Source organism: Trematomus bernacchii, unplaced genomic scaffold (genome assembly GCF_902827165.1).
Source record: "Trematomus bernacchii unplaced genomic scaffold, fTreBer1.1, whole genome shotgun sequence".
Taxonomy (NCBI): Eukaryota; Metazoa; Chordata; class Actinopteri; order Perciformes; family Nototheniidae; genus Trematomus; species Trematomus bernacchii.
The window spans coordinates 11929700-11949944 of NW_022987564.1; the positions used below are offsets into that span (position 1 = coordinate 11929700).

Below are 20245 nucleotides of genomic sequence, written 5' to 3' on the forward strand. Positions count from 1 at the left end.
TAAAATGCCTCCATTCGGTCAGCCCTGCTTTATTTCAAATGCAGCCGCTGCCTTTTAAGAGGCCCTAGTGGGCACGGATGGCAACTGAGCGGTTTTGGGTTTCCGCAATCTATTCCCTTTCTCTGCCATTCTCAATGCCTCACTGTGACTGTGATGCAGACCCCAACTCTCTGCTGTATTTTTTGCGGTAAATGTGAAAGTCCACAGACAGATATATAGATAGTAGATGAGATCGAGTGAGAAAAAGGGAAAGAGAAGCGGTGGTGAGAGTGCGGAGGAGCATGAGAGCAAAAGAAGGAGAGATGAAGAGCCTCCTCTTACCAACAAAGCCCGACAGTCCTAAAGCCCTCTCACAACTTCCTGTTCAATTCTCTCTGAACTTCCAAAGCATTTTGGAGTATTTATCGGCATGCACAGTTTGTAGGTGACTGTTTGTGTGCCCTTGCAAGAGCACAAAGAGTGTGTGTGTAGCTGGAAGGCTGTATGAGTGTGTCATAGAGTAAGGTAGGGAGCGAGGGAGTGAGTTAGCGCTGGCAAGATGGAGAGGCTCATTGAAAGGCCTGCGTGGTGCGGTGGTGGAGGAGAGCAGCCAGAAAAGGCAGACAGGCAGGCACACATGCTGTGATGTTAGGAAGAGGATTGATAGATCTGTTGCATGGCCACTGCTGCAGCAAGAGCGTCACACACCTCAGGCAGATGGATGAGGAGTGTGTGCGGGGGTACGATTAGTGTGTGTGCCCTTTGTGTTGGAGTGCGTGGGAGAGGTGTATTACATGGTCTTGGTGTGTAGTTTTTGTGATGTGGTACTTCAAACAGGGCTTTGCAGCACTTGTACACACTCGTGCATTGAATGGTATAGATAGATGTATGGCAGTGAAACTGATTGCGTCTGCGTTTGTGCGTAGGCGCCATACCTGTGCTTTTGTTTTGTTTAGCATGCACAATAAAATATGCATTTCTCCAACACCTGACCTCTAAGTACAGGAATAAGCGTCATCACTGTTTTTCTGCTTTTGCACATCAGGGAGCCTACACCCCCACGCTCACTATCGCAGCTCACATATCCACAGTGATCCAGCTTTCTATCATCCTTCTCATTTTCAATCAATTCTATCTTTTCAGAGGTCTTTGATCGACACAGCAAAAAAAACACCTCTGATATAAAAAGGTAGTAAACCACAACAAACGTTTTCCTTTTAAAGCATTAAGGATTTCTAGATAAAGTGTATTGGTACAGAGGGAATGCAAGTGTGAATTAATATGTACATTTACATCCCTACAGTAGCCACATACAGTGTTATTTGTACTGTAGGCTAAGGCGCCATCTAAACGCTATTGTACAGCTTACGCCAACAAATATGTCCAGGAGAACCTGTGAAGCCTGCTCCATGCTGAACCAGATTGATTTTGTAACATAAACACATTCTTTATGGGATGTAGTCTAAAAAACCTTAACAACTATCTTTACATAGATAAGAAAAATACCTTACATTTTTCTGATGCCAAGCACTGAGGTTTATAATACTATAAGAAAGAATTTGACAATTCTGGCACTTGCCAGGTAGTTCACCATTTACAAATAAATCTGCCAGCTATGTCAGCTTGTGTGTATCAGATTGGCTAATAAGGCACCTGGCCAGCTGACATCATGTTGCAAGTGAAAAATGTTTTTGCTGGACAACTTTGCATCGTTTTGCCATTTATTTGTGAACCCACTGTGTCCCCACAATGGACATATTCAAATGAATAAGGGAGCTGTTCTGTTCTATGTAATGATATGAAAATGCTTAAAGGTGGGGTAGGTAATTTTGGAGAAACCAGCTCGAGTGCGCTAGAATTTGAAAATACACAGCCGGAAAAAATCTGCCACTTCCTTACAGAGCCCCTCCTCCAACACACACGAACGCGCACATGACCAATGAGGGCACGAGATAAGTGTGTGCACAGATGGAAGGCTGACAGGCAGGTAGGTTTAGCCGGGCCGGCTAAAATGATTGGTCGTGCTTTTTACAGTACTACGGCTTCCACAGATGACATTTTGTATGGATTTTTTGTCAAAGCACTTCAGATATTCATTGCTATCGGGATGTTAAGAGCATTCCATGGAATATAACAAAAAGTGTATCTCGAGCCGGTTTCTCAAACTTACCTACCCCACCTTTAACAGAGTGTCCGGTAGATTTTTCGTGAATTTTAAATGACCTTATCAGCAGAATAAATCCTACCGGTAATCTAATTCAAGGATGTATTTTACCAACACATCATATTTACACCATGAGAAGAGTCTTTACTTTATATAAAGTTTTGTATCATTAAAATGAAACCGAGGGGACATCAGGGTAAATAAGTTAGTCAGCAGGTACAATCTCTGTTCCCCTCTGATGGATTTTCCCAGTCTGATTGTCAATCTTTCTCCCTGGCAGAAATGACCAGTCCTGACCTCTACTCTGTCATTTTTCTCACGTTCTTTTTTGCCGTGCGCTCACTGAGCTGAACTAAACACAAATAACAGGAGGGGCAGGAGAGGCGGTGGAGCTGGAGAATAGAGCGATGCTCGCCGTGTGATGGCGGCAAAGCAGTGATAAGCTGCTGCTTTGACATTTAAACAAGTGTCAGGGTCGGGGGGGTCAGATGACAGGAAACAATGCGTGACTAGATCAGGGCGATGTGGCGATTCCTCTTTGTCACGGGGGGTGCAGACGCACGCCAGCCCATCAGGCTTCCATACACCTGCTTGGCTCATTTATGCTTTGATAACGGCTCAACTCTCGAGAGATAGTTGGATACGGATGCCGAGTGGTAGCAGCAGAAATGATGTTATTGTGCTGCTTCTCGTCTCCTTAACTTGTCTTTCAAATGTTCTCTTCAAGGTTACTAAGTCCTTCTCCTCACACTCTCACTTCCCCTCTGTCCATCTCCCTCTCTCTTTCTCTCTCTCAGTGGGACCAGCCTTTCCACTCATAAAATACGTCTGCTTATATTTGCCTTTTGGCATCTCTGCAGCGCTACATTCCAGGAGGATGACTTATGGGAAACATTGTCTCCCCACACAACACAGTGCTAAGCTGAGCTGATTTTTTGTGTGTGCTGTGCATAACTCACAGTGAGTAAAAAACCTTTGATCATTGCCAGAGTAGTTCTTTCAGAAATTGAAAGAGTTTCACCTTTTTTCTCTCTCTTTTAAACAGCCTCGCCCCCCTGCCCCCCCCCCCCAACACCTCTTTAATCCACCCTGTGCTTTGTCCTGGACCTGTAGATACATCCTTCCAGCCAACATGCATCCAGTCTTGTCTTTAATGGCCTGCAGGACTTACAAAAAGGACCTGTCGAGATAATCAAGCCTTTTTTTCCCCCTCCCCTCTAACAAGCAGAGGTTATTTCCCTCAACATGTTGACCCTGAGCATGCCTTGCAGGATAAACTCAGGAGTGGAGCGGGGTTAAGAAGGCAGCTTCACCTTGGAAGGCCACACTTCAGAGCCCGGGAAACCACAAAAAGCAATTAAAAGTATTGATGGAACTTCAATAGCTCTTAAACAGTGCTGCCAGACACCTCAGGGCAAATCTTTTTTTTCTTCTCGTCGCTCCATTCACTCCATCTCTCTCTCTTTCTTTACTATAGACCAAGCTCTTTTTGATCATTACCGACTGATTGTATGAAAAATAAACGTATGAAAAATAAACGTGTGAGATGTATTCACAGCCGTGTGAGGCAGGTGGCTGAAGTAACGATAGACGCCAAGACGCCACGAAGATGAGCGTGACAATGATAGCAAATAGTTAATCAAATCCCGACAACCTTGTTAGCCCTCGAGTGTGTGCGTATGTTCAAGCATGTAAATGTGTGTAGTGTGTGTGTGCTCAAGAAACAACTTCAAAATGAGCCACTAATGTCATCGCTGCATGGACTGTGCAGACACTAATGGACCTTTTACAGAAACACAGCAAAAGATTGTCTTCCATATTACAAAACAGGAAATGGAAGAGGAGACAGGGAGGGGCTGCTTATCCTCCTCTGAAGCAGGGCAGCGACATCACAGAGCAGGTTGTTTACCCCGAGCCTTCCTGCAGTGTTAAGCCAGCTACTCGCTAAATCACTGATTTACGGTACAAGGCTTCCTCGGCTGATGTCTACATTTACGGCTTGTAGTGCTGTTAACCGTGACAAGACATAGACTTAAGAGTGATAGCTGCTGCACTTAAACAAGGTGGGTGTACACGACACTCAAGTAATGACTTACCTTTGCACTGGTTGGTGTTCTTGTCCAGAATGGCCTTGGTTGACACTATTTTTCCATACCTGTAAGACAGAGAAATTAAATTGAGTGTTTTTGACCTACAGTATTTTGACATAGTTCACTAAAATTGTCATCCCATGGTAAAAGTAGATGTCCCATTATTGTCATTTCTGCCATTTAGTTGCAACTAGCAATTTGCAAAGTCACACAAATGTCAAAAGTTATTGGAACAAGCAATCACTTGAGGTTAATAACATTATGTCTACGGCTGAATGTGCAGCCCTCTGACATTTGAGCGACTCACCGAACATTTGGAAAAGGTCTAAAAGCATACAGGCACAGTGACCAATTTAAAAAGTAAAGCTGTTTTAATAGTATGCAGTACAAACTATAAATGTCTGAGTAATTTATTTCCCTTCTGTAAAATAGAGGAAACCAGTCTTTTCTAGTGAAGCGACTATTAATCAGCTCCCACAGAGTGAACAGATTCATGTTTACATTCATTTTATTATGAATAAAACCGACAGCAAGCATGGAATTTACAATTAAGTCAATATCGTATCTGTTTGGTATTTGTTTACTCCTTGAATACTGTATTTTCTATAGTATTTACATCTGTTTGATTTATATGGAGGAATTCCTTTCAATTACTTGAATGTAAGAATATTGTCTTTTGATATTTGTATACATATTATTCTTGTTTATAGCTGGAGTAGCTCAGTACAAGGGTTTGTTTACAATGAATAGATCTTATTGACCTTATTTTGTATGGATGCTGGGTTGGTCTGTACAATACATGTTGATACGTTAAACAATATGGATTGGTGCAATATTCAAATAAATATCTGCTCAAAAATACACAGCATGATATATGTATAATGAAAATAAGAATATTTACATAAAAACATTTGGAATCATATCGCAGATGTAGGTCAGTCAATAAAAGCGTAATAATTGGTGCTTGGTATTTCATGTGCTGTTTGCTTACAGTTGATATTTTTTGCCTGATGGAGGTCTGATGACTAAAATGACATAAAGTTAGTACAAAATGTATTAATTTTCTACGTGGAACCTAACACAAAGGGAACATTGTTCACAAAAGCCTATTGTGCTAATGTCAGTGCTGTATAGTTCCTGAGAACTGAAAGGTATTATATTTCCTTTTTGCCATGTCTTCATGCACAGTGGGTTGCTGTGAATTTTTTGAATTGAAAGATTGACCTTACAGTCTGACTGACAGTGAGTTATTCTATCTGCTTGTCTCAGCTAAATCTGCAACATTCTGCATTGTGTGCACACTGAGGAGCGCAGTGTGCACGTGCCAATCTGCATGTGTGCATATACTGCATGTATCTGAGTGAGCAGCTGCAACCCTGCATGTGCATTTACACTTGTGTATGTGATGCATGCATGTGTATAGATCCATAAGCGAGAACTGTTCTCTGCTCACACCACTCACAATGAGTAAGCTGCAAAAATATGACACACACACACACACACACACACACACACACACACACACACACACACACACACACACACACACACACACACACACACACACACACACACACACACATCACACACACACACACACACACACACACACACACACACACACACACACCACACACACACACACACACACACACACACACACACACACACACACACACACACACACACACACACACACACACACACACACACACACACACACACACACACACACACACACACACACACACACACACACACACACACACACACACAGGCCCATATTTCACCAGCAGGGGATAATTGTGCCATTTCTCAACGAGTGGCGGAGACTCTATTTACTGCATGCTGCGGTGGGGTGGGTGGTGGATATGAACTGATGAGCTCCGAGAGGAAAACTACCAGCGCAAACACACAAACACTGTGCAAGTACCAACACACACACACACATACTCACACAAAATATGCTCACACAGAGACAGCACTCACCAATCAGTGGATTGTCTATTTTCAGCAGATAAACAGACCATTTTAGCTATAGGGATCATAATCTAGTGCAGCAGAACAGGTCTTACGTGCAACATCTGATCATAGTGAGACACTCAAGAATAAGTAAACGAGATGAATATGGAACAGTGAGCGCTCATTTCATGGAGCACATGCAGAGCTGGTGAGCAACTGCAGCATTTGATTGTACTTGAGAAACAAAATAGCACCCTTTATAGCACAAGAAAGATGAATAAAGAGATTTAGTTAAGATGTAGAAATGATTTATGGATACAGTAACCACAAGGGAATTAACAATGGCATAAATGGGGATATTTTTTGAAAATATTTAAACTATCAGGAAACTCCTTTAAATAATATGAGCCAGAACACTCAAATGGTAGTATAAAATAAAACCTGTGGTTAACAACTGGAAAAGCCAGGATTTAAGGTTTATGTCAATAATATGAAAAGCAAATCACATATAGATAACGATATATATATATCATATTCATTTATTGCCCAGCTCTACATGCGAGCCACTGAGCTAACTACTCTTTTTGTCCCTGTATGCATATTAGTTTATTTGCACACAGGTGTCCCCCCCGCTTCAGAAAAAGGTTGTATGCTTTCAGTCTGGGAAGCAGTTAAAAAGCTCAGTGATTTTGGCACAAATTGGGGGAAAGTTCTCATTAAAACTTTGTTTGGACTCTCGGGAAGCAGGAGACAGTAGCTTTCCAATGCCAACTCATCACTGCTTGCCTCATTAAATGTTAAAGATGGCTCATCAATGCATCCGATCCGCGCTCCAAATGCACAGACACCACAAAGACACTGCAGCCAAATCAAAAGGTGGATGCAAGGGTGAAGGAGCCGGCTTCCTGCCCATAATGGAGGCATATTGGAGACGGATGGTGAATGCGATCAGCCCATCATGTATGTGGTGTGTGTGAGCGTGAGTGTGAGTGTGAGTGTGAGTGTGTGTGAGTGTGAGTGTGTGTGAGTGTGAGTGTGTGTGTGTGTGTGTGGACGACCCTGCTGGTGACTCCTTCGCCTCTCTGCCAGGCAGGCCTGGGGAGGCTTTGATGTGACAGAGGCAGTGCCTGTGAAGCACAGGTTTAACACTGTGATGCTGTGGCCGGGGGATGCAGGGCCTGTCTCCACTAATCCTATTTCAATCACTCTCGCAGCCTCTTATCTCTGACTCTGCTGGCCCTCAGCCCCCCCCGCCTCCTCTTCCCCACGCCTCCTCCTCACAAATCTTCTCCTCTCTCTTGCCCCCTCTCTAGATGTCCCTTTACCAACCTCTCCATTCCTGCTCTGTATCATTCATTTCTCCCTTTTTTTTTATGACTCTCTTCCTCCTCATATAAGGAATCCCATGGCAATCATTCTGATGCAACATCGGATCAACCCTAAGAAATGAAGACGCCAGAAATGAAATGGCCTGTAAAAAAATAAAGGCTTTATGAGCTATTTTAGGCTGATGAAAATGTACAAATTGTGGTGGATGTAAAACATGTCATTCGTCTGACAGCTGTCTGGGCACTGAAATGCGATAAAATTGCAGAAGAGAGTTTTAAGAGGGCAGCTGCATGCACACGAGTGACATCCCAGCGCTGCATTTCTATCTTTTCTCGCTCTCTTGCTGGATGAAACGATCCAGGCGTATTACATTTCCGTCGTCAGAGCAAGTGAAGTGGCTCTCTGCTGTATGTGGGCTGAGAGAAAGGACTGGCTGGACCACAGCACGTCACTATGGTGCTGCTGGTACACAGGGAAGCACACGGCTGGAAAAAAAAGAATAAACCAACCAAGTGTTGTGCTGAGACCTCGCGCTCAACCTTTGGAAACCTCCACTAGTGTCAAAGACAACTTTCTCCCATCTGTGATGACTGAAATTCTTTGCATATATGTCTTGGCAAATGTATGTATGCATATGGCTATCCATCTGTTCCTGCAGATGAACACTTAAATATGATATATACAGCTCCGGAAGAAATTAAGAGACCACTCCAATCTCAATCTCTACATGTATGGCAGCCATTCCATTCTAGTGTCTATTGAACTCCAACACAGAGACATGTTGTCAGTAGTTTAAAAAAGACAATACAATTACAACATTTTACACGTACATATAAATAGTAAAACCAGAGAAACTGATAATGCTGCAGTGCTCCCTTATTTTTTCCCAGAGCTATACATACATATACATCATTTGAGTTCAGCTGCTAAGGCAGAATACTCCGCTACAGGCCTGTTCAGCACCTTTGAGGCACCTGTACGGGGAAAAAAGGGGGCAGGTGCAAAAGGCACACCACAGAGAATAATAACTTTAATTTATCACCTCTTATGCGAAATGATTAGCTGAATGTAGATACCGAAGCTGAAAAAGAAAAGGTGCTGCTCTAAGAGTTCTACTCATGTAGGAGCAGGTGCAGCAGACACTCACCATCCAGATGTACTATTTGCTTTGTGCAGCTAGTCTTATCCAGAGGGGTATCGTAGCTCGTAAGAAGTACATTGTTACATTGAAAATATGTAATGGTTATACTAGTGCCTTTTTCAGTGGCACCAATGTGAATTGAAAGACATTATGTATACGAATTAGTCAGAGAAGTGACAACGTTTAAAAAAATGCTTATATCAGAACAGAACATGTAGCTTTAGTTACCTTATTTTAAGTCATCACTGTTTTCTAGCCATTTGTATTGTGTTTACTCCAATCATCAGTACAAGTATGTGCACATATAGTGAGAAATCTTCCTAGTCTGCTAACACTCAAGACAATCTACAATTGTATTGGATTTGATGTTGTAAAGTCTTTGATGCTAATGCAAGAGACAGGTGTCACTGTGACAGACGCACAGGAGGACAGAGCACAGGGATACAAAGATGGTAAAGAAACATGATGTCTTTGTACTTTTATTTCAAAGATAAAGGAGAATAAACAGGCGGTAAGAATGAGCAACATAAAAAAAAATGAATGCCAGATAAAAATGGAAAACCAGAGACAGACAGCACACATCAACACGCAGGGGTTCACACAGTCAAGTAAGAAAAAGAAAGAGAAAACAAGTATGTTGTGTGTAAGTTTGCATTTGTGCCATATGCTATGCAGGTGTGTGTCCAGTTACTGAGAATCAGGAGGAATCATCTTGTTGAATGAAAGCAGTGTGTGTCAGCTGCCCTTGAAAGTCATCCTTGGTCTCAAAGCGGCTCACATATTACACATGAGGCTCAAACAGAGGTCACGCATCCTTTATACCAGGCATTGATTTTGATAGAAATATTTAAAATGTTTGTGAAATGTTGTTGTGTCGCAATGCAACTACTAAAAAGGTGCGTGGATGCAGAGAGAAAGGTCCACTGTGTAGTACTTAAGGGGATCTTTGAGCAGAAATGCAATATGAAAACTGAAACTACGAATTATTGTGTTTTTGTTTCCTACGAAAAAGCCTTTCATATTTACATAGGGGAGGGCCCTATTCCACTATGTTGCACCGTCATGTTTCTACGGTAGCTCAGAACGGACAACGATAGGCGCCTTTACCTATTTCTTCTTAACGGTTTCTGACAGGCTTGTAAAACTGCAGCAACACAAAGTTAGCCAGAATGTAATTGCTTTTAAAGTAGTATAACTGAAAGGATGGCCTCTAATCAAGGTTGAAGGTCCAAAGAAATACCATGGCGTAACCACCATCTTACTTTCCGCGCCTTGTTACCAAAGTGTTGTACAGGGAGGGGTAAGCGCCAGTTGGTTGTGATCTGCAACAGCAAAGCTAGATCAGGCTAACTGTATCACACTGTCCAATTAAGCTTCAAAAAGCTTATTTTTAGTTCTAATGTTATTGAACGAGCTGAAGACAAACTGAAATGAAAGCAGGGACATATATGAGCAAGATGGCTGTTTGATTTTCCATTCTCCTAGTGAAATGACTGCATTTATTTTAACAGTTTACCAAGAACTTTTAACATTTTCAAATCTCTAGCACAGGGTCTGTAGGAAGGACAAACTGCAGGTCAAGCAGCAGAAGATACTAAGCATTTATAGATAAGAAACACTCTTAGAAAAGGGTTAAATAAGAAGACTGGTGGCTTTAACATTAAACAACAAGTTACAAAGACAAAAAGGCAGACAATTAGAAAGAGTAAACAAGAGGGCCCAGCTCCCCTGATGGACACCAGGCAGGGAGCAGAGCAGCTGTTCAGTCCACAAACTCTGAGTTGATACAGTGATTTCTTCTCATGACCTTGAGCCTCTGAGCTGACAGTTTGGTGAGTGCAAAGTCGACACTTGAATTAAGCACAAATAAAAGCCATAGGCAGCCTGGACTGGACAAAATAGTATAACTAATACATTTGTTAAAGTGTCTGCATTATGAAAGGAGAACAGTAGAAATATCAAAACATTGTGTTGGCAAGCATGAGCATCAATAAATCAAAGAGGTTCCACAAATTGGATAATTCATTTTTTTGCCTTTGGCACTCTATATCTTTTTTTCTTGGCTGAATGTCATCTTGTTTTTTTTAGGTGCTGGGATTCCCCCCGTGTTTTGTTGGCGGGTTTTTCGGTAAACTGCCAAATGTTTACTTTCAAACCTTTTACGTCTCTAAATGTGGGAGGCATCTTGGAACAGAAAGGTAATCCGGCCTGAAGTGGTTGCTTTCTTTTCTTATTTCCTCTACATCAACAAATGCTTTAGTCATGGAGATAGGAAACACATTGGCAGCACCGGAGAACATCTAGTATACTTTGGCGTCATATATATAGTAAATATAATCTGGTAGAGTAAAGAAACAACTCAAATAAAAGCTTGAGGTCCATTCATTTCCTCAGAGCGGTGCATTACTTGTTTCATCACACACATCTGTTGGAGCCATGGTCTCTCTCTGTGGTCATTAGTTGTCATCAACTCTTCTGATTTCAACTTTTCCTTATATCCTCACTGATGCGATTTCTTTTCATGAACATTCATTTTACCTGGCAAGTGTGAAATAGATGACAAGTTGATTAGAACCATTCAAACTTTCCAACTCACCAACCTATAATAGGAATAGATTTTAGCTGCAAGCAGAAACACGGCCACCGGGCTCCAGACAGGCAATTTATAAAAGGAAAGAGGGTGATTTAAAAGTTCTAGCATGTGTTCAGAATTCATTGTTGGAGAGTTACATTTAAAACAATTTATCTTGGCATTAAGGGATTTTCAATAAAAGAAAGTTTTCAAATTCAGATTGCCTCAGGTAAACTGTTCCGACAGTTTATTGTGTGTCACTTGATGAGACAGGCTCAATCTGCTAAATCTGGTCACGACATATTCCTTTGAATTGAGTAACTTTCCTCATGAATAATAACCATTCCTTTTTTATTATTAAATCGATACAAAATGTGTCTGTCGGTCACCTTCATGGTGCCCTGCCCTGGAGACGTAAAAGGGAATTTTGTGTCATGTTTGCTCTACCCTTTAACCTAAATGGACTCTAACGTGATCACAGAGGATGTCCATGCCAACCAAGAATCGTAATAATGTCTTTGTTCATTTACTATGTTCATATGTCTTGGTATTTTGGTTTTATATTGTTACTTTTATGCTTGAAACTTGATTTTATGCTAAAGGTGATTAAAGGCCATTTCTTCTGTGGGATCAGATATACAGTAGGGACATTGGATTGTTTTAATCGGATGGGCAGTTTAGACAACAAGACAGTTGAAGCAGGAACGAAGTTGACCACAAAGACATGATGCCCTCAGACTAAGCCTGGAGAAGTGAACTTGAGAATACTGTGTGCTAGCTGAGGGTGTGTTTCAAGAAAAAGACAAGATAAGTGAACAGGACGCATTAGCCTGTTGTTCTTAGTATAGCTACTAAGGGGACTTAAACTCCCACTGTACATTTTATTCATATTCTATTTCAAATTGAATAATCCTTTCTTGCACAGAAATATCCTGCATTATATTTGTTACTGGAAATGTGTATTTCCACATTTTCCACAAGTATATATATTTGTACATTGCCTTGTGTTTTTTATGCTGCAGCAACGCAAACATATCCCAAATTGGGATCAATAAAGTACCTATATCTATCTATCTATCTATCTATCTATCTATGTAGTCTTTTTATTTGTCTCTCTCACACACTCACACTTGTCTTCTTCAAAGCCAACCTTACAGAATAGCCCCTGTTTGTTTGTAAATGTCCAACCTGTCAAACCCTCATGCCTGTGCTACTGTCTGACATGCACAAATGAACACATCTCATCTGTGCTGTTGCTGCTTCTGCTTTCAAGATACTGCTTCAAATGAAAGGGAAAGTGAGTGGGGGGGACATATGGAGGCGGGACAGTAAGTGAGCGAGTCAGAAAGTCCAAAGATCTTAGATCTTGTCCCCAACGTCCATCAGTCTTATTGAAACGAACACTCAGTTGGAGTTAAAAAAAACTCTCCTCTTCTGTACAGTTGGAGAAAAAGAAAAGCAAAACACAGTAATGGGTGGGGGGGGGGGGGCAGAAGACCGCTGCAAAGATGCACAGTATATTGCAGCAACAACTAGATTGGTTGCTATGGTTTAGGGTCTTACTCCTGAAAGCAAATTGAAGCGAAAAGCAGTCCAGAGAACTTAAAGGACTTTGCATGTAGAGTATGTTGTGTGGAGCTAAGCTCTAAAGTCATTAACAGAGTCGGCTTTAATTCAAAGTGTATGTTTTCTCCTGCCTTTAAATAGTCAAAATGTCTACATGTCATGTGAACAGTAATGGGGGGGTATAAATAATTCAAATAACTAGCCTAAGGCCAAATCAGTCTCTTTTTTCGCCCTTGCTCTGAAATCGATGTTTGGGGAGGAAATGGGCGTTGCATTTAAGTCAGTTAGGCCCGGCAAGTGAACTGACTATGTCATTTCTGCTGGAGAAGAGAAGTGGGGAGATTAACAAAGTGAAGAGATGTAAGGGAGCAGATGAGACTGAGGGAGGAAGAAAACATGGAGAGAGAGCACAGCAGATGATAACAATGAGAAGGAAGAGTGAAACAGAAAGGGCGCAGTGAGAGAGCAAGAAAGGCATTCACACTTGGAAAAAGAGGGTATTCAGACTTGTGGTTCCAGGAACAGCAGATGCTTCTACTCAGCATGAAGCTGTAGCTGTAGGAGTAGTTTAGTTTTGGAATTCCTGTGGCTGTCTCGCTATTTTTCAGAGGTTAAGCACGCTATCTCCTTATGCCCTCATTGACGCACAACTTGACATCATGGTTGAAAGACTAGGGTGCGTGGGGGTTGGGAGGGAGCAGAACAGAGATTGCGGATAGACAGGTGAAGATGCATATACTACCGGATTCAGAAATTAAAGGTGGGGTAGGTAAGTTTGAGAAACCGGCTAGAGATACACTTTTTGTTATATTCCATGGAATGCTCTTAACATCCCGATAGCAATGAATATCTTAAGTGCTTTGACAAAAAATCCATGCAAAAATTTCATCTGTGGAAGCGGTAATACTGTAAAAAGCACGACCAATCATTTTAGCCGGCCCGGCTAAATGGCCTACCTGCCTGTCAGCTTTCCATCTGTGCACAAACTTATCTTGTGCACTCATTGGCCATGTGCGCGTTCGTGTGTGTGGGAGTATTTTCAAATTCTAGCGCACTCGAGCTGGTTTCTCCAAAATTACCTACCCCACCTTTAACTAAACAAAAAGTACGCTGTTTGGATAACGACAAATATAGTTCATCTAAACATCTGCAAACACTGTATGTGTAGATATATTATTTTGTAACAAAACACGTTGGTCGGTATGTCAAGAAAATCAATAGTTCTGTACCAACTAGATCCCAGAATTGTAAAACATGTGATGGTCCTCGTTTTCAGCAGTTAGGTCTGTAGATACTGGGGGCTTGAGACTAATGCCTTCCTGCTGACACATTCAAATCTGAAATTTGAATTTAGAATTTCAATTCTACTTTTCGGTTTTGCACAATTTACTCGGTATGGTTGTATCAAATTGGTTTTCAAGACCGTGGAGTTGTACTGGTAGTGTTATCGACTACTGTTATTTCAGTTTTGTAACATTGCTACGCATAAAGAAGCCTACTTTGATAAGGATCTCCTAAAAAAACGATTACCAAGGAGTCATTTAACTCCAGGCTTTCAAAGGAGTGTCTGATTGTTTCTCTTTTATCCGGGAGAAATCAGTGGTGACTGACACACTGCAGAGTTAATACAATAACCAGTGAAACTAAAAATGTAAAAAGGTACCGTGACCAAAACATGCACTGAGTGTTAAAAACTCAACATGTTTGTGACTTGCTCAAATTGTTAAATAATACTTGCTCGTTTATATCTCTCGTGAGGTGGAAGGGGTGATGGAAAATGTGGGTCTCTGATGCTGGACTGGAGCGTTTCTGCTAATAATTCTTCTTAGTGCTGTCAGTTTTTGAAACAGAGCCTTGGGACAGGTTGGCTCTGATAGCTTGGCGGCTAATGTCAACACTGGACCTCAGAGAGTCATTACGTATAATGTGGTGCTGCTGAGTGCCCGGGCCTCTGCTCCATAAAAACAGGTGGTCCCAGGGTCACCTCTCCCTTCTCTTCCCTTCACCTCCTCTACTTAGCATACCTTATGGCTCTTTCTCTCCTCTCCTCTCCAGCTCCCCGTCCACCATTCCCTCAGCACACACGGGAAAGGTTATTTGGACAATTGGTGGTGATTAGCTCTTGATTTGGCTCACACTTTTCGTTTGATCAAACCGTGGCATGGAAGCAAAAGCCAGGGCAACTGAGGGGCGCAGCTGTGGCCCGGCCATGACAGAAATTGCGTGAGGAAAACCAGAAGAAGAAGGCGGAGGGGAAAGGAGGAATCATAAGAGGAGGTAGGGTTGAAGAGGTAGAAGAGGAGGAGCGGGGGTTTGAGGATCTCTAGGGTCCTTTGCTTTCTTGGCAGTTTGAGTTATGGATTTGTGCTGCTGGCAGAGAAAATGTGAACTTCTTTGTCCCTGTTATTCCAGGTGTTGGTCCTCGTAAAGACTAAAAAGAAATCCCTTCCTTTCAACTGTCCATCCAACAACCTGCTTCCGTCCTCTCTATGCCTCTCCTGGGTGGTGGATTGCTAACAGGAAAAAATGTGGGTGCTGCTTTAAAGCTTGTTAGACAATCAGGTTATGAAGTCTGCTCTGCCCTAAAGTGTTTGAAGGCTTTGTTGGCTGCGCTGCCATGATCTGTGGGTTGGATGGGGTTTGAGTTGGGCTTAGGGTTGGCTCAGTGCCTCAACCTGGCTGGTTAGGCCAAGGAATCTTTCTCACAGTAACGGCTGTTCTATCCATCCATCCATCCATCCACCCAGTCATACAGCCCGCCAGGCAAGTGGGAAGGCCTCTCACTATCTGGGTGTTTAGCCAACAAATCCCCACTCCTTTGGCCTGTTCTCTACACCCATATATCAGGCTGACGGCTGTGGAGAACCCAACATCCAGCCAGCTGAATAAAAAAGAGATTAAGCACCAACCCGAATCCATTTAATTACTCGTTCAACAGCTCACGGCATGGAACTCCAACCACTGTGAGAACTTTGGTGTTCTTCAGCCTTTACCGTTTCTCCCAGTGACCGCAGGGAGGTTGAAGGAGGAAGCTTGTAACAAAGAAATGTTGGCCATGGCAACTCAAGCAAACGCATATTCACTTGTTAACTGCATGTTTGCGCGTCTGCAATTTAAGGTATTGTTACCAGGTTGTGTAAGTCTGTAGATGGAAGCCAGTTGAAAAGTCTGTTTTAAAAATGTCATCACATCACATCTGCAGGCGTCATGCAAAAGTCAGCATCATGAGGGTTTTCTTATTTTGTTACAGTATTTGTACCCATCATTAGGGATGGGGATTAATAAGATTGTATCAATGCATATTCCTTCAACTATTCCTCTTATCATCTCATTGTGTGATAGCTTCCCCTGTTAATACCTGATACATTGTTGGGTGGGTACAAATATTTACAAACCATACAAGCAAGGTTTTTTAATTAAATGTTCACGTTTACGTCATTTATATTGGATATTTGCATAGAAACATAAAAACACAAACATAATATTCAAAAAACAATAGTTACTTTGTTTATAAAAAAAATCTTGGCATTAGTAGTTTAAGTAGTGGATTATAAACTGCTTAGAACAAGTATTAGGAAGTTAAACATTATAATTCATATCACTCTCATATCTATTCTGTGTTCCTGACATCTCTTTCAAAGAAGTGTATTCAAGTTTATTACCAAAGACTAAGACTTACTTTAAAACACAACATTAATAGCGTTATAATTTATCTCCAACCAATACTAATTAAGACTTAATAGAGCTTGAACGTATAATAATGGGTAATAGGGTTTGTCCCCTCAGGTTTTTTCGAAGTGAAACATTAAACAGAGCGTGTATGCTTTGTCAACTAGAACAAATAAAACTTAGAACAGGAAGTGGTTGTTGATTAACAACTTTAAATGTCTTCAATGGTAGAGATCTTTTGAAATTGATAATCACTTAACTACTTTATATCAACACTGATAAAAATGCTTAATAAACAGATTTGATGTATGTGTTTTAACCAAAACATTGAAACTTCTGTGTTTTAAGTGAACTGTGAACTTTGGAAAGATGACAGGCCTTTGACGGGGGTTACTGAAATTGTGACAGGATTGAGGCAATGAAATATTATAGTTCACAAGGATAGGGTTTCAGCCACAGTAGACGGCATTTATTGTCTTGGCACTTCTCAGGCGGTGTGCAACAGCCTCCAATCAGCAGCTATGATATGGCCCGTTGTAAAAAATTCATCAGTTGGACAGCAGCAAATTTGCATTTGAAATAGTGGTGAACCAGGACGATAAATGCTGCTTCTCTGCCCCATCAGGGAGGAGCTGAGTGCTGGGGGAGGACTGGCCATCGAGGGAGAAACCTAGGGGGGGACCCAGGGTGCTGCAGACTGCAGAAAAGTCGCATGACCTTTTTTGGAACTCTGCCATCCGCCTGCCACTGAAACACAGTCTGGCTAATTAAAGTTTCAGTGGCATTGGTTTTTCACTGGCACAGCACCTCGGGCAACCTTGGAGGCTCTTAGGCAGGCGATACACACAGAGGGAAGGCTGGGAGGCGAGTATTGGAAACGGTTGAACAAGAGGACAGCCACTAGAGGACAGCAAGGCAGATTCCAGCAATAACAGTCAAAGTCAGTGGCTTTCCATAACACAGGAGAAAAGCCGTATATTAGAATGCAAATCTACAGTCACAAACATGCACACTACCGGGGTGCTTTACATAAGCTCCGACAAGGTTTGCCCTTCCGAATAGTTATGCTCAAAATATTCAAGATCATATGGAATTAGAAATGAAATTGAAACTGTCCAACTATGTACAACTGGGTGAACGCAAGAGCTAAGCGAGAGATATGCGATGTCAAAATGCTGAGTGCTTTTCCAAATCTTATCGGGCCGCCTCTCAGGCTAATGGAATTTTGATGGGTCAGTATCAAGAATAAATGCATGACTTATGACACGGGCTACCGGGAGTATTACCAAATATACCGGGCAGCTTGTTCCCGTCTCCAAAGGATCATTGAATAATTGGCTGCGTTTGACCAGGACATTTCTGGAAATATGGCCAAGAAAAGGTTATGCAACCAGACAGACTCGCTCCTGGCCTGCATTTCACAATCTACTGGCCTTGTCTCCATTAATGATCTTGACCCCCTTTTCACCATTTTAGAAGTCGAAGGGCCTAATGGACCCGAACAAAGCTGCTTGTGTGTGTGTGTGTGAGTGTGTGTCAGTGTGTGTGTAAGAGAGACTGAGACACTTAGAGTAAGAAAGCCCCCTATGACTGTGTTACAGCTTGATGAGGTCTTGGTCTGTGATTCCTGGGGGAGGTGGTTCAATCTTAGCTTTATTAGGCCTTATTGAGCTGTGTGTAGGCAGGTGTGTGTGTGTGTGTTTTCTCTATCAAGAACATTTGGCAGAGCTTCATGAGCACCTTTGTGATTGTCCCTAAAATACACTCTGTTGGTAGCAGTTTAATGGGGTGTGCAAGGTATGGTACATGGCTCTTCTTACATGCCTGTCATTTTCTCCTCTAAGGTAAACATTGTAGTTTGATCAGATTGGCTTTGAAAAGCTTGAATGTGTTATTTGTGTTTACATACAAGGGCCTGTTTACAAAAACAACATATGTAGGTTAAGTCTAAGTATGCTGCAGCCATGTCCACATTGACCTATGTCATATATAATTTGAGTTGAACTTACACTATCACACATTTTCCAACATTTTTCTTAAGTTTCATTTGGTTGCTTGCATAGAATAATGGTCTTTTAGCGGCGTCCTTTCCCATTAGGACATTTGACTTGGTTGTTAGCTTTATAGTTTGCTGCACTTGAATCAAAGCTACACTTAAACGCTCCAAACGCAAATTGGTTTTCCATCTTGTCCAAGTACAACTACCTCCAGACAATGTATTTTGAGTCCGGTCTGGCAGCTATTAATTCAGCTAATTACTGAAATCTGATCGTGCCCGGGTAAGCTCCCCATTTGACTCATTGGGATTCTGGGACAAGCACTTAAAAGTTCCCCCTCCACGTGAAACATCTTTATCATTTTTAGCCTGAGAAATTGCCTCTATTAAATGCTCTTAAAGAGGGCAGATTAAATTAGTACCTCTATACATATAAAAAAGATTTAACTTTTGTACTTGATCATTATATGCAATATTAAGTTTCCAGCAGAGGAAAATGTCAGAACGATTGTCCATTTCATTAACATAGAATATATGTAGGGATTAATATGGAAACACAAAGTTTTCACACTGATTAAATAGAAATTGATGACATTTATTATAAGTAGGGAGTTGGAGTATTATATTTATATTAAGAGGAATACTGTACACTTGGTGAAACACATACAGCCACGAGCAGTACATCATGGCCAATTACACCCCTCAGTGTGAATAGAACATCTGTATTTCAGTGTACTCACGGTTGGCAGAGTTTGATGAGGTCCTGGTCGGTGGTCCCAGGTGGCAGGCCTCGGATGTACAGGTTGGTCTTACTCAGCTGCTCCGCCCCTCCCTGGCTGCAGCTGTTGGTGCTGGGGCTGGGAGGAGCCATCGGATGAGGGGGAGGAGCATAGGGCTGCTGAGAAAAGAGAAGCAAAGAGAGGAAAAATTTAATTTAAAACTGATACAAAATTGATTTCATCTTGGGATGACACAGAGGTAGGTTGGGAAACATATTACATAAGACAGGAGATGAAAGTGTGATAAGGAATGGAAAATATGTTTTGAAGAAACAGCAGGCACTTCCAATTCATTGTCATTGAAATTGTGAGGTTAGACATTTAAGGGCGGCTGCGAGGCTAAGAGGAAATGATATCAGGGTCACTAAGAGGTGAACTGAGCAGCAGATAATATGAATGAGTAAAAATTCCAAGAAAAATAAACTCCTAACCTCAACCCTAAATAACACATTAAGGGGAAAATATTCTCATGTGAAGAAGGTCTGCACAATGACAAGTTCTCACACGAGATGACACCCTCCACACACTTTTACTTTCAATTATTGTCACCTTTGTACTACATATATTGCAATGAATTGCATCTGAAATTCAGTGAGAGAGCAGGTCTTTTTTTTGGACAAAAACTGGAGTCAAGAGTGGAAACATTGCAACATTTTTTATTTTAATTAAACATTTCACCAAGGAGATTCTCTGAAATTAGGGTTCATAAGGCCTCCAGCAGCTTGGAACAGATTTAAATGATGGCAACTTCCTGCTAACTATTCATACCCTCAATACCAATTCCATTACACTGTAAAACAATTTACACCTCCAAGGGTGTGATATCTTCACGCAGTAATCCCCTCCAGCCTATTTCATAAACATCTTTATATCAACCTCTTTTTTTTCAGTATAATTTCTATCTACTGAAATGTATTCAAATTGTTCAGATGTGTGATTCCCTTTATTTGTTCTTCTCTCTTTCCCCTCCTCTGCTCTCCTCATGTGCTGTTGTGCTG

General features: G+C 41.6%; 1 protein-coding gene across 6 annotated transcripts in view; it reads right to left on the minus strand.

Annotated features, from left to right (window-relative positions):
- Positions 1 to 20245, minus strand: part of rbms3 (RNA binding motif, single stranded interacting protein) — a 256131-nt gene that overhangs the window by 128674 nt on the left and 107212 nt on the right. For all 6 annotated transcript variants that reach the window (XM_034124685.1, XM_034124684.1, XM_034124683.1 and 3 more), the window contains 2 exons: positions 19209 to 19366; positions 4240 to 4298 (listed from right to left, as the gene is read on the minus strand). In XM_034124685.1, the coding sequence (XP_033980576.1) occupies positions 4240 to 4298; positions 19209 to 19366 (217 nt within the window). The remainder of the gene's footprint in view (positions 1 to 4239; positions 4299 to 19208; positions 19367 to 20245) is intronic.